Source organism: Rhagoletis pomonella, unplaced genomic scaffold, assembly GCF_013731165.1.
Source record: "Rhagoletis pomonella isolate Grant_MI unplaced genomic scaffold, Rhpom_1.0 Rhpom_scaffold_00010, whole genome shotgun sequence".
Classification (NCBI taxonomy): domain Eukaryota; kingdom Metazoa; phylum Arthropoda; class Insecta; order Diptera; family Tephritidae; genus Rhagoletis; species Rhagoletis pomonella.
The window spans coordinates 19,832,447-19,846,095 of record NW_023458564.1 but is presented as its reverse complement, the minus strand read 5'-3'; the positions used below and the strand labels follow the sequence as shown (position 1 = coordinate 19,846,095).

General features: G+C 38.7%; 1 protein-coding gene across 1 annotated transcript in view; it reads right to left on the bottom strand.

The window, feature by feature from the left end:
* LOC118746143 (serine/arginine-rich splicing factor 4) overlaps positions 1–13,649 on the bottom strand; it is a 49,216-nt gene that overhangs the window by 18,302 nt on the left and 17,265 nt on the right. Inside the window, 2 exon segments of the mRNA XM_036479928.1 lie at positions 11,718–12,455; positions 12,655–12,815. Of these exon segments, the coding sequence (XP_036335821.1) occupies positions 11,718–12,455; positions 12,655–12,815 (899 nt within the window).

Genomic DNA, 13,649 nt, shown 5'->3' with positions numbered 1-13,649 from the left:
GCAATTTCGTCAGACTAACTTCCGTCATCGCTTCGGTTGTGTGCAATCTCATATACCGCAGTGTGCAAGGCGAATTTATATAAGGTGGTGTTACTAGATCAGCTGATTTTTTATATGTGTTTTGCCTCACGGCTTCTTATGTTAAATTGAAAAATTTAGTTTGAATTTCCACACACACTGTTACAGATTTTGACAGTTTATGTCGCCAAAGCAAAAACAAAATACATGTAAGTTTTTTTATTGTACTCCTGCTATCCCCTTATATAAATTCGCCTTGGCAGTGTGTTTTAATTTTGACATTTTTGACGAAGTTTGCTGAACGATTTGATTCTGTTTACAATTTAAGAGTCTGTAGCAGTCTCAATTTCGAAAATACCGAATTCAATTAATTGATTTACGAAAAATTTTGAAAACCAGGACGGAGCCGATATACATACTATGTACATAAATATGTGCATATCTATCAAATATCAGCGACCGTTTGTCCAGTAGCTGTTACGAACACAGCATAATGGAGCATTTAAACTATAAGTTGATCCGAGACTCTTGCTTTCGTGAGAGCGATTTTTTTAATAAATAAAAGTGTTAGGCGGAGGCTGTGGTGTAGTGGTTATTATTGCGCTCTACCAAAAAAAAAATATGTAATATCAAATGTTATATTCTCCATCCAATGGCATCAGAACCCAGACAGTGCTTTGTACATTTTGATAGTTAAGGAGTGGTGTTGCATGGGAATTTTTTTGTTAAGCTGAACTCATTTTCGATAAAAAATTTTAGACAAAACCACCCTGTGAACGATAAAACCATCTTTTCACAGCAACAGAGTACGTATGTATGAAAACTTTTTTATTGAGCTGAACTGATTCTTGTAAAAAGTTTCTAGACAAAACCACTCTGTGATCGATCAAACAAACTTATCGTTAAATTTCCTCAAAAAATACCTTTTCGGTTTAAAAATTTCAAATTGCTAACATGGAAAAACCAAAAATTACTATTAGGGGATACCACAACGCTTGAATTACAATACCGGCCGCCGAATTGGGTAACGCTGTCGTCCACCGTTCGCCCAGCTATTTCGCCTACTTAAGGAGAAATAGAGCAGTAGCGAAAACAGCGGATACCATTTGGTCGCCTTTATAATTTGGGTGACCATATTTAGAAAAACCTAAAGCATATTTAGAAATTAGTAAATTATAACAAATATAAATGTAAAAAAAAGAGGGATTATTATTAATTATTTTATTTCAAGCCAGATTTAACAAATCCACAACTATATTTTTCAAACAAATTTATTAATAAATACGGTTTGAAATATGGACTTATTTGAAGCGTAGCCGGAGTTGGACTGATGAGGGTTATTGAAGTGAAACTTCTTAGGCAGCGGTATCGCAAAAATGAGAGTGAAATTTTTAAAACTGAAAATGTTACATGAGTGAGAAGGAAGATATATTATAGGGAAAAACGTAAGAAAGCGACGTATGACGGCTATACAAAGCGATAAAAAATACATCTTCAACGCGCATGCATACGAGTACCTACATACAGTGAAACCCGCTTAAGTATGTGCGAGATGCGGTAACCAATCCGAGCGGAGCCTTGGGTCACGGCAGAAAGAGAGGGAGCTTCGGTGGAGCCACTCCGACTTATTCGGTTTAAGGGCTCACTGAAGTCTGCAGCGTCTGTTCACCAGTAGGGGCGGCTGCAAGCGGGTGTCTGCTTGGAGCAAGCGGCTCGCTATATAAATGTGTATTTAGTTGCGAAACCACCCCCGTCCCAGCAATGGACCCGCCACGTAAAAACCACTTCCAGTGAAGAGGCAAGGCAAAGCCTCGGATGAGACCCGCCCTTATGATGACGAACGGCAAACGTTTAAAGGACTACGATTTGAGGGCATGCACCTGGAATGTCCGGACCCTTAATGGGGATGGTGCCTCTGCCCGGCTGGTTGATGTCATCGTAAGGACAAAAGCTGACATCACCGCCATCCAAGAAATGCGTTGGACGGGGCAAGGCAAACAATGTCTGGGGCCTTGCGACGTCTACTACAGCTGCCATATAAAGAAGCGCAAATTCGGAGTTGGATTTGTGGTGGGAGAGAGACTCGGTTGCCGAGTACTGTCGTTCACCCCAGTGGACGAGCGTCTAGCCACAATCCGCATCAAAGCGAGATTCTTCAACATCTCGCTCATCTGCGCCCATGCCCCGACGGAAGAGAAGGATGTGGCATCCAAGGATCTCTTCTATGAGCGCTTGGACGTGCTTGGCGACTTCAATGCCAGGGTGGGTAAGGAAGGGATCTTTGGAACCACTATCGGAAAATTCAGCCTCCACGACGAAACGTCCGACAACGGATTGAGGCTGATCGACTTCGCCGGGGCCCAAAACATGGTAGTATGCAGTACTAGGTTCAAGAATAAAAAGATCAATCAAGTTACGTGGCTGTCTCCGGATCGAAAAATGAGAAACCAAATCGATCATGTTGTGATAGACGGAAGGCACGCTTCCAGTGTTTTAGACGTACGCACACTCCGAGGCCCAAACATCGACTCGGACCACTCTCTTGTTTCAGCCAAGATACGCACCCGCCTCTGTGCAGCAAAAAAGGTGCGCCCAAATATGCAAGGAAAGCTTAACGTCGAAAAGCTGCAATCACAACAGACAGCCAGCGCTTTCGCTACTCGACTCTCACACCTGCTCTCAGAGAGCACTCTTCAACAAACCGACATATGCGAGCAGTGGAACCACATTTCCCGCTCATTAAGTACCGCCGCCGAAGAAGTAGTCGGATTTCAGCGAGCCCGAAAGAACAACTGGTACAATGAGGAGTGTCAGGAAGCTACAGAGAAAAAAGATGCCGCCTACAGGGCCACGCTGCGATCGGGCGCAACGCGCGCTATGTGGGACCGCTATAGGAATCTGAAGAGGGAAGCGAGACGTATTTGTCGCAATAAGAATAGAGAGGCCGAAATACGTGAGTGCGAAGAGCATGAAATGCTGGCTGACAGGAGAAATGCCCGAAAATTTTACCAGAGAGTTAGGCGACTTACGGAAGGTTTAAAGACCGGGGCGCACTCCTGTAAGAACAATAATGGCGACCTTGTAACTGATGTCCAGAGCGTACTTAAATTATGGAGGGAACACTTTTCCGCCCTATTAAATGGTAGCAGCACGAAAAGTTGTGGAGAAGAAGAACCCGAGTCCGCAGTCAATGATGACGGAGTCGACATTCCACCGCCTGGCTATGACGAGGTACGTATAGCAATAACGCGACTGAAAAACAACAAAGCCGCTGGAGCTGACAGCCTGCCAGCTGAGCTATTCATGTACGGCGGCGAGGAGTTGATAAGGTGCATGCATCAACTCTTGTGCAGAATATGGTCAGATGAACGCATGCCCGACGACTGGAAATTAAGTGTGCTCTGCCTAATCCACAAGAAACGAGACCCCGCCATTCGCGCCAATTACCGCGGGATCAGCCTTCTAAGCATAGGTTACAAGGTATTATCGAGCGTATTGTGTGAAAGACTGAAGTCCACCGTCAATGAACTGATTGGGCCTTATCAGTGTGGCTTTAGACCTGGCAAATCCACCATAGACCAGGTATTCACAATACGCCAAATCTTGGAAAAGACCCGCGAGAAAAGGATCGACACTCACCACCTATTTGTCGACTTTAAAGCCGCTTTTGACAGCACTAAAAGGAGTTGCCTGTACGCCGCTATGTCTGAATTTGGCATCCCCTCAAAGCTCATACGGCTGTGTAAAATGACGTTGAGCAATACCACCAGCTCCGTCAGAATTGGAAAAGACCTCTCCGAGCCGTTCGCCACAAAACGGGGTTTCAGACAGGGCGACTTCCTTTCATGTGACTTCTTTAATCTGATGTTGGAGAAGATAATAAGAGCTGCAGAACTGAACCGCTCAGGAACAATTTACTACAAGAGCGTGCAATTGCTGGCTTATGCCGATGACATCGACATCATCGGTAACAAAATCCGCGAAGTCTGTTCTGCCTTTTCCAAGTTGGATAGGGAAGCAAAGCGAATGGGTCTGGTGGTAAACGAGGACAAGACGAAGTATCTCCTGTTATCAAACAAACAGTAAGCACATTCGCGCCTTGGCACCCACGTCACTGTTGACAGTTACAATTTCGAGAAAGTAGAGAATTTCGTTTACTTGGGAACCAGCATTAACACCGATAATAATGTCAGCATTGAAATCCAACGTAGAATCGCTTTTGCCAACAAGTGCAACTTTGGACTGAGTAGGCAATTCAGGAGTAAAGTCCTCTCTCGACGTACGATAACCACGCTCTATAAGTCACTGATCATGCCCGTGCTGGTATATGGCGCAGAAGCATGGACAATGCAACATCCGATGAGGCGGCTCTTGGAGTGTTTGAAAGAAAGATTTTGCGGAAGATTTACTGGCCTTTACGCGTTGGCGACGGCGAGTACCGCAGACGATGGAACGATAAGCTGTATGAGCTTTACAACGACATGGACATAGTGCAGCAAATTAAAATACAGCGGCTCCGCTGGCTTGGTCATGTCGTTCGAATGGACACCGACGCTCCAGCTCTGAAAGTATTCAACTCGGAACCCGCTGGTGGTAGCAAAGGAAGAGGTAGGCCCCCACTGCGATGGAAAGATCAGGTGGAGAAGGACTTGTCTTCACTTGGCGTTTCCAATTGGCGTCAGTTGGCACAGAGGAGAAACGACTGGCGTGCTTTGCTGAACTCGGCCAAAATCGCTTAGGCGGTTACAGCGCCAAAAAAGAAGAAGAATAAGATAAAGCCACCAGTGCCGCGCGGACTGCGCGGATACTTACAAATCCGTCCATTTAACTTGTTAATGTACTACTTTTTGTCAAATGTAACTGGGTGACTACCTACATAAGTGCACTATTTTGCTTTATTACTCATTTGTTAAGATTAAAAAATGGTCTTATGGCTCAACGAGAAACGAAATAAAACAAATTCGTGTTATTTCCTACTGTTTCCACGACTCGGCACCAAACAAAAAAAAAAAGATTAGGTACGTCATGCGGACTGCGCCCCTCGGTTCGGTTGGGCGGGAATGGAGGGTAAAAACCGTTGGAATTACTTAATGTATTTCCAACAATTTTAGTCAGTACGGCGTGTGTGACAAACACGAAAGCAATATTAATAATTTTATTTTATATGTCTTACAGAGGTTTTGCAAAACTATATTTTTAGTGATAGTTTCCACGAAAATTTATCTGGTTTCGATAGTAAAGAGCCAAAATGGTTGCTTCATAGCCTATTTATTTAACTTTAATATTTTTGAGTGGTATATAGTGCTCTTGACGCACGTGAACTTACCGTCACTTTGTGCCATCATACGTGGGGAAGCCTTAAGGGTCACTTGCAAACTAAAGAGAGTCGGATGTTGGCGCGGCGCGAGTGCAGTGCAGCGAAACGCGGGGGTCATGAGCGAGGCGCGACCGGGCGCGGCTACTATTTCTTTGTTTTTATAAAAACACAAGCTCATCTAAATTTTTAGTATTAGCAACGCGCTTATTCGTGCTTTTATGAAATTTTACTGAACGCCCAGGCCCGCACGAGTTCGTGCTGACAGCAAATATTCCGGCCCGTACCCGCGGACTTAGGCAGGGGCCCGTAATTTGTAGATATAGCGATTCCGTTTAAGAAGAATAGGAAGTTCCCTAACCTGATTTAATTTAACTTTTTTAAATTAGCTAAAAATATGATTAAAGTGATTGACCCGTAGTTATAGTCAAAATAAAGTGCACTGTAAAGTTAGTTGCAGCTTTTTAGCATAACTTTCAATGGGATATCTGTAAAAAAAACTGCAACAATATACCCAATTTTTTATTTAACCACTAACGATATTTTATTGGCCCCCATTGCATTTTTCGGGGTTTTGTGGGTTTTTGACGGACCTATAAATTATAGATGCGATGAAAAACTGGTTAAATAAACAATTGGGTATTATTATTGGGAGTCTCCTGCAGATAAACAGAGTTTTCCGATAGAAAACTATTCATTTTTAAGAATTTTATACCATTTCTACGGAAAGCTTTTTTTCCCCATATAAAATACATGAAAAACTTTGTGCGCTTTGAGTGACCTCTAAATATTTTTTGATTTCAAAATAAAAAAATAGGGATATATTTTTTTGGTATAGAACAATCCTAGGGGGTGAGAGCATAAAAATTCCAACTTTACTTTTTCACATGCATTTTTGGACCACCCTAATGTACATCTATACGTCGTAAAAGGGAAAGTCGAGATTCTTTGTAGGCGGTAAACTTACAAACTGCTGAACGGATTTTGACGAGATTCTCTCTAATGTATTCCGTATCGATAGGAGAGTGACCTTTTTAATTTAGAATTTTAATAGGGTTGCTACCTGTTAAGAAAATTACTATATTCAATTCTAATGAGCGTAGGCATCAGTTCTGCACCGTCACTGTCAAGTGAAAAGACTTATAGCCCAGTTATGCATACTGAGCTTTGCTTGAGGGTTGTCATATAGGAATCTGTTAAATGGGCTTTGCGTGTAAGCGGTTACCCAACGCATAGCACTTAACATGTAGAATTCTGTTTGGTTTTGATTTTTACGTAAAAATGGTATAGCAGTGCAAGTATGCATAACTGGGCTATTAGCCTCTGGATGTGTAATAATGTATAATTTTTTTGCTGAGTGGGATTGTCACCTATTTAAAAACTATAAATCTTCACCGTTCGTTGGGTTAAAAAAAAATTAGATTCCAAATGAAAGTACGTGGCCTTCGCATGTACAAAAACTTAAAGTTTTTTGAGTAGGGTTGCCACCTATTTAAAATTACTGTCTTCTATACATAGTATAAAGGAAAGGCGAGATATTTTAACCGCGCTACTGAACGGATTTAGACAAGATTTTTCATGTATATAATAAACGAAGTACATGATGACATATGATTTCTTTCTCTTAATACGTAAATGTACATATCTACATATGCATACATTTAGCGCGTGGTGAAGCCTCGCGCATCCGTGGGCGGCTAGTTATTTTAATAAATAGAACACAACAAAATATTACATTTTTATTTTTGCCACTCCGAATTAATTTTGGAACTCACCTGCGATGCAAAATTACATCGTGATATTTAATCTTCACATTTTTTGATAAGCTTTGGGAATATGTTAGAAATGAGCATCAGGGGGTCCACCGAAACCAGTAAAGTTTTGAGAGGGGTCTACGAGAACTAAAGGGCTGCATAGATGGTTTTGAAACCGAAATCGAAACATTTGCTAAATTCGATATAGTTCACTTCTTCAAAGCTTGCAAATACCGTCAAATGCGGAGTACAGCAAATAACTAATCAAAATTTTGCTTCAGCAAAACATTGTTGTACACCTAGAAAAAGATTTAGTTATAATTACCAGGTTTTGGTTATAGTGACCAAGTAGCATAGTTGGAAATGGCGAAATGAATATCTAGTTGGTGAAAGTCTGGAATTTACTTGAGACTTCTTGTTGGGACAAATGTATATTTATTAATAGTTACAAAACCACTATCTTGATTGAACAATATTGTTAGTTGAATCAAATCATTGTTGAACAAAAAAAAGAGTGGTTTGGTTGAAACAAGTTTTCAATTATTTTTGTCATTTTGTTGTAAACTTGAAATAGCTAATCGTTTATTATTGGAAAAAAGTTCGAGTTTGGCACAAACAAAAATTTACTCAATGGTTGTTGTGTTCATTAGTGTTATTTTATTTGCATATATTAAGCATTAAAAAATACATTTACACTAGTAAAATAATACATACATATGTATGTATGTATATTAAAGTGGTCGAAAAATGTATGTAAAAATAAGGTCGCATTTTTAATACCGCCAGCCCCTAGGATTGTTCTATACCAAAAAAAATTATACCCCTATTTTTTTATTTTGAAATAAAAAAAATAAGGGTGTGCTCAAAGCGCTCAAAGTTTTCAATGTATTTTATATGGGGAAAAAACAACTTTTCGTAGAAATAGTGTAGAATTCTTGAAAATCAACATTTTTCGATCGAAAAACTTTGCTTATCTTCAGGAGATTCCCGGTAATAATACCCAATTGTTCCTTTAACAATTTTTTCATGGTGACTATATTTTATGGGTCCTTGAAAATGCAATGGGGGGACCAATAAAAAATATTTAATCATAAAAAATGGTTATATAAACAATTGAATATCAATATTTGAAGTCTCCTGAAGAGAACCACACTTTTACGATTGAAAAATATTGATTTTCAAGAGTTTTATGCCATTTTTACGAAAATTTGTTTTTTCCCCATATAAAATACATGGAACACTTTGAGCGCTGTGAGCACTCCCTAAATATTTTTTGATTTCAAAATAAAAAAATAAGGGTATATTTATTTTCGGTTCAGAACAATCCTAAGGGGTGGCGGCATTAAAAATCCGCCTTTATTATTTTGGACCACTCTAATGTATATGGGCAAAATTTTGGGAACGAGGAGCAATTGAAGAAAAATAGTTCTTTGACTCGCCCGCCAACTCTTGTTATAATTTGTTAATATATATATATATACATCTTAAAGCATTTAGAAATAAGTGCCGATTGACATCCAATGTATTGATTGCAAAGAATTTTTTACATGGAAAAGAGTGCATAACACCGTCAGCAAAAAAAAAAGATTAAAAATCAACGCGATTTTTTAGCAACTTAATACTTACACTTTATTACACTAGAATTTAATAAGCTAAAAAACTGCATACCAAAAATTATTCTTAAAATTAAAATTAAAATGCTTCGAATTGGAATGAAAAGTTTGTGGATTTTTTTACAAAGTCTGCAATTTTGATTTATATGGTATTTGTTAGATAAAGACCTAAACTTGTATATAAAAATAATGAACCTTAAAAAAGGCAAAAGAAAAGTAGTCAAAACTGGTAAAAATGTTGATGCGCTATCTTTTTCCGAGAGGTGTAGCTCGCTTATCGACGATTAAAAAATATATCATACGATAACTTGCTGAAACCCATGATTCAATACAAGGTTAGATAATTATTGACAGCCGCGGTTTGACACTCCCTTACAAAAGGTTGCATTTACGAAGGACGGAGAAAGGGGAAGAATGAATTTCCTTGGTGCGTAAATGGTAGTAGAAAAGTACGCAAAATAGGCAATTAGTAGTGAAGTTTCTTTTGTAAATTCTAATGTAATCATGAAATGCAGGAAATCTGGCATTTTAAACTGTGAGGTTATCGAACCTTGTATTATTGAATCATGGCTGAAACCAAATGTTGCCGACAGGATAAATAAAAGAAATGTTGCACCAAAAAGGTCATCGGTAGGGCAACCCAAAATATGCTCCTAAAAACTTATTTTAAGCGCTTAAAATATGCCAATAAATTCTAAATACTATATGCTAAAGTACAAGACCGCGTATGCGAGGTTGCAAAAATTATTTTCTAGAGAGTAAAAACACTCATATTTCAAAAGAGCTTGTGTGAGCAAATTAAATTTTTGGCAAAAAATATCAGCTACGCGGTTTTGCAGAACCACGATACGCGGTTTTGTACTTTAAACGACGATATATACCCTGCAGCGGAAAGCACTAGTCGGGAATAGAATACCGGTACATCGCAATTCTACCACCCATGATTTCTACTGTCGCCTTGAACATGGAGTTGTCCTAGGAGGTGACAATTGACTCCCGCTGCGTAACTTTGCCCTAGTACTTGTAGTAGTAACACATAGCCTGTAACCGAACCACGTTTTGTATCTCGCTGCGTAACTGGTACTAGTAATAATAAAGACTTCCATAACAAAACATAATTACATGCGTTTGATGAAACCTTTGTTAATTGCTTGCCAAACGAAATTAAAATGGCGCGCCATGGCGGGTCAGTGGTGGGACAACTCATCTGTCAAGAGCGAAACATATAAATAGGATTATCTTTCTCACACATAAAAAAAAAATCTTTATATAACGATGTGAACGTGCACTTTTGATATTTATTTCATTTTCGACACAATGTTACTATATTGCTATGAGGAATATTCTTGTTTTCGTTCGAATCGTAAATTTGAAATTTTTATATAGAAAATGATAGGAAAATTTCATGATTTTCGACTCGTACGAAAACAAGAATACGCCCCATTATTTCAGAAATTTTCATTATTAGATCTAACCGTAACAACGCAATGCTAAGTATCCGAAAATATTCATTTACTGCAAAATATGCTGAAATATGCATTTATTGCAAAATATGCTAAAATATGCCCTAAGAAATCTAACTCAATATATTTTTTGGAAAAACGTTTAAGCATTTCATCAGCGTGTTGCTAACATGCCTGCCAAAAAACATGCCCGAACATATTTTGGGTTGCCCTATTTTAAAAAAGTAGATGTCAGAAAAGTATCTTTCTGGTTCTGTCCAGTTCTAAGTGTTTTATTTAAAATTAAAAAAAGTCTACGTGGATCATGCTTTATAATATTTTATTTGTGTAATTCATTTGTAACTTCTTAGAAGACTCCCTAATCTGCACCACTTTCATATTCGGATTTCGCTATGAATCGTAGAAATGGTATGCTGCAACCCGAATCGTATTATCGACCTTTCGAAATTCGTAGCAATTGCATGCCTAAAAACGAACGAGTAAGAAATTTGAAGCATTTTTGCCTAATTGTGTACGAAAACAATTTTGCGTCGAAAGCGAGATAAAAATTAAGCAAGAAAATGTAAATCGATGTGTTTGAAGGAAATATTAGTGGTGTTCTTTTAAACAGATAAATTTGCCTTTCGCATATACGTATATGAACTCACAAAAAAGAAAGTGGCTGAATTCCAAAACGTCAAAATACAAACCATCAGTCTCTTTTACTTCCACAACCCAGTGAATTACCTTATCCGGTAACACAGAACGGAAAATTCTAGTTAGTAAGGGTTATAATCCCTAAGCGCAGCCGAAGGCAGAAGCAAGCGCAACAGGTGATGGATCTAACAAAGTGCATGTTTTCAATGGCTTGGAAGAATCTGTTATTGCATTAACTGGATTGAGAACTAGTTCTACAGGCATAGGAGTTATGGCTTGTGGCTCAACAATTCAACCAGAAACTGCATGGATGCGTCCATGGTTACTATGCCCCACAGCTCCGCATATCTTTGTGAATTCATTTCCAGCGCGCCCTTACTTCGCTGCTATAATTGCAAATGCAATAGAATCCATCGTTGCCTTCAAAATATGTAAAATTAAAAAAAATTACTATAAATAAGCACTTGATGAATGTTTTTTTTTTTAATTCCTTTCCACAACTGACAGCTGGCAATGCTGCACAGGTTTCCGCAAGGGTTGCAGCATATCGATTTTTCGTTTTTCGTAACGTAGCTACGAATTGCGAATTACGAAAATTCGGGTTTTATAATAAGAGTGTCAATACGTACACTTCATACCCAAGTAAAAAAGCAAATTGTATGGATATTTACGCATATTCATATTAGCGCATTCATATCTGGCATCTCCCCTTTTTCACACCACGTGTCACCGAGGGTTATATTCATGTTTATTGCTAGCTCAAAACCAAAAATACTCACTGTAGAAAGACAGATTCGCACGTTGTAAGAACAACAACACCAACAGAGTCTCGAATCATACATATTATCCATAATTCTATCCTCTAAGGAATTAAAACTATTTTTCGCAAAAAGAATGTCAGTTAACATTAATTACTTACATATGAATAATTCATAAAATCCGCTGGCACTGGTATTGGAATGGGTATGATTTGCGGATGTAGTAAGCTTCTTTGATTCATCGTAATCGACGGCCCATCCTGGTCGTTATATCTATGCCTACGCCGTTCATTATGACTGCTCTGCCTACGCGATCGTGTTGAAGGATCACGGGAACGACTACGCGATTTTGAAGGTGACCGCGAACTTCTACGCCGGCGGTCACTTTTGCCTCGGTCTTCCGATCTATGTCGATAGCGTGAGTGTGTCTTGTCTTTTGTCTTATCCGAGTGTGTCCGATCTCTTCGACTAGATTCGCCCAAATAACGATCTCTTGAAATTGAACGATGCTGTGTGCGGAGGCTTTTTGAACGGTTTTTAAATTGCGCAGAGTCTAGAGAACGAGAACGAGAACGTGATGTCGGACGACTACGACTACGGCGCGACCTTGACGAGGGAAGCGATGACAATGGTTTTTCGGGCTTAGTTCCATATTTTCGTCGTAGTCGATCTCGTTCCCTTACCTCATCTATGAAGTATGGAAGTTTTTCAGGTGTCCTTCGTCGATGACTATATGTTGGTGGTGAGTCGCGGCGAGCCGTACGTTTTCTTGTTGGGCCGAGACTATCAAAAGCAGGTTTATCTACTTTAGTGTGTCGCGAAGCACTTGTATTGCCACTAGTTGCACACTCATTGTTTCGGTTCTTATATTTCTGAATTCGCTCCGGACTTCTGGAACCCTTTGTGTAAAAAATAATTATTTATATAATTTAGTGTTAAGTATTATAAATACAAGTCCAAGGAATCACAAAAAATAAATAAAAATAAAAAATAGGTTAAAAGATTTCTTGAGCTCAAACTTTCCGCAATTTAATTCACAATCCTTGATAGTTATTTATGTACATGTACATATATATCTTTGTTAAAATTATAACCTACTCTGGAGTTGCGATGTTCTTTTCGACAATGTTTAGAAAGATCTTCAGAAATGTTACTTCCACTAACCAGTTGTTTTTGTGTATGATCCTCCGCGGAATCACTAACGTTCTTCGGGTTTACAACTATATCATCTCGTTGAAACAACGGCTTAGAACCTTCACCTGTGAACACGATGAATATTTATATTAGGCATTTGTAAATAACGCTAGTGTATTTATATAACAAATTTCCAGTTTAAGCTTCTCAAGTTTTAGTTTACTTGGCCATTTGTAAATTTCTTAAAAATTTACTTTCATACATTGCAAAATGTATTTCTGATTCAAGCATAAAGTATTTAATTGAAAAGAACAGCGAGTGATATATTAAGATATGTGAGAAGAGTTTTTTCATAAATTTAAGCAACGTTTAATTTCGACACCTAAGTGGAAGATCGACCTATCTCGCTAGCCGGTACTTTTCAAGAACGGCCTACTTCAGAATTTGATTGAAGAACGCCCTATTTCAGAATTTGATTGAAAAGCACCCTATCTCAGAATTTGGTTGAAGAATGCCCTATCTCAGAGTTTGGTTGAAGAACGCCCTATCTCAGAATTTGGTTGAAGAACGCCCTATCTCAGCAAATTTTCAATATGTTTTCGCTTGAGATAGAAAATTTTTGAACTAAATTCTGAGGTTGGGCATTCTTCAACCAAATTCTGAAATAGGGTGTTTTTTTAATAAAATTCTGAAATAGGGCTATATAATTCTGAGGTAGGGCGTTGTTAAACAATTTTCTGAGATAGGGCGTTTTCGAGCTGGTTGCCGAGATAGGTCGATCTTCCACTCAGTGGTGCTATTCTGTAACCAGTTAACGACAAATTTCGGATCGATATCGCAACTTTGCGACAAGTTTTACGAGTTTTCTAGGGACTGCGATAAGACCTGTTTTAAAACCACATGTTGCTTATGAATAATAACAACGCAACTAAAGGCTATTCTAAATGACCAGAAAAAAA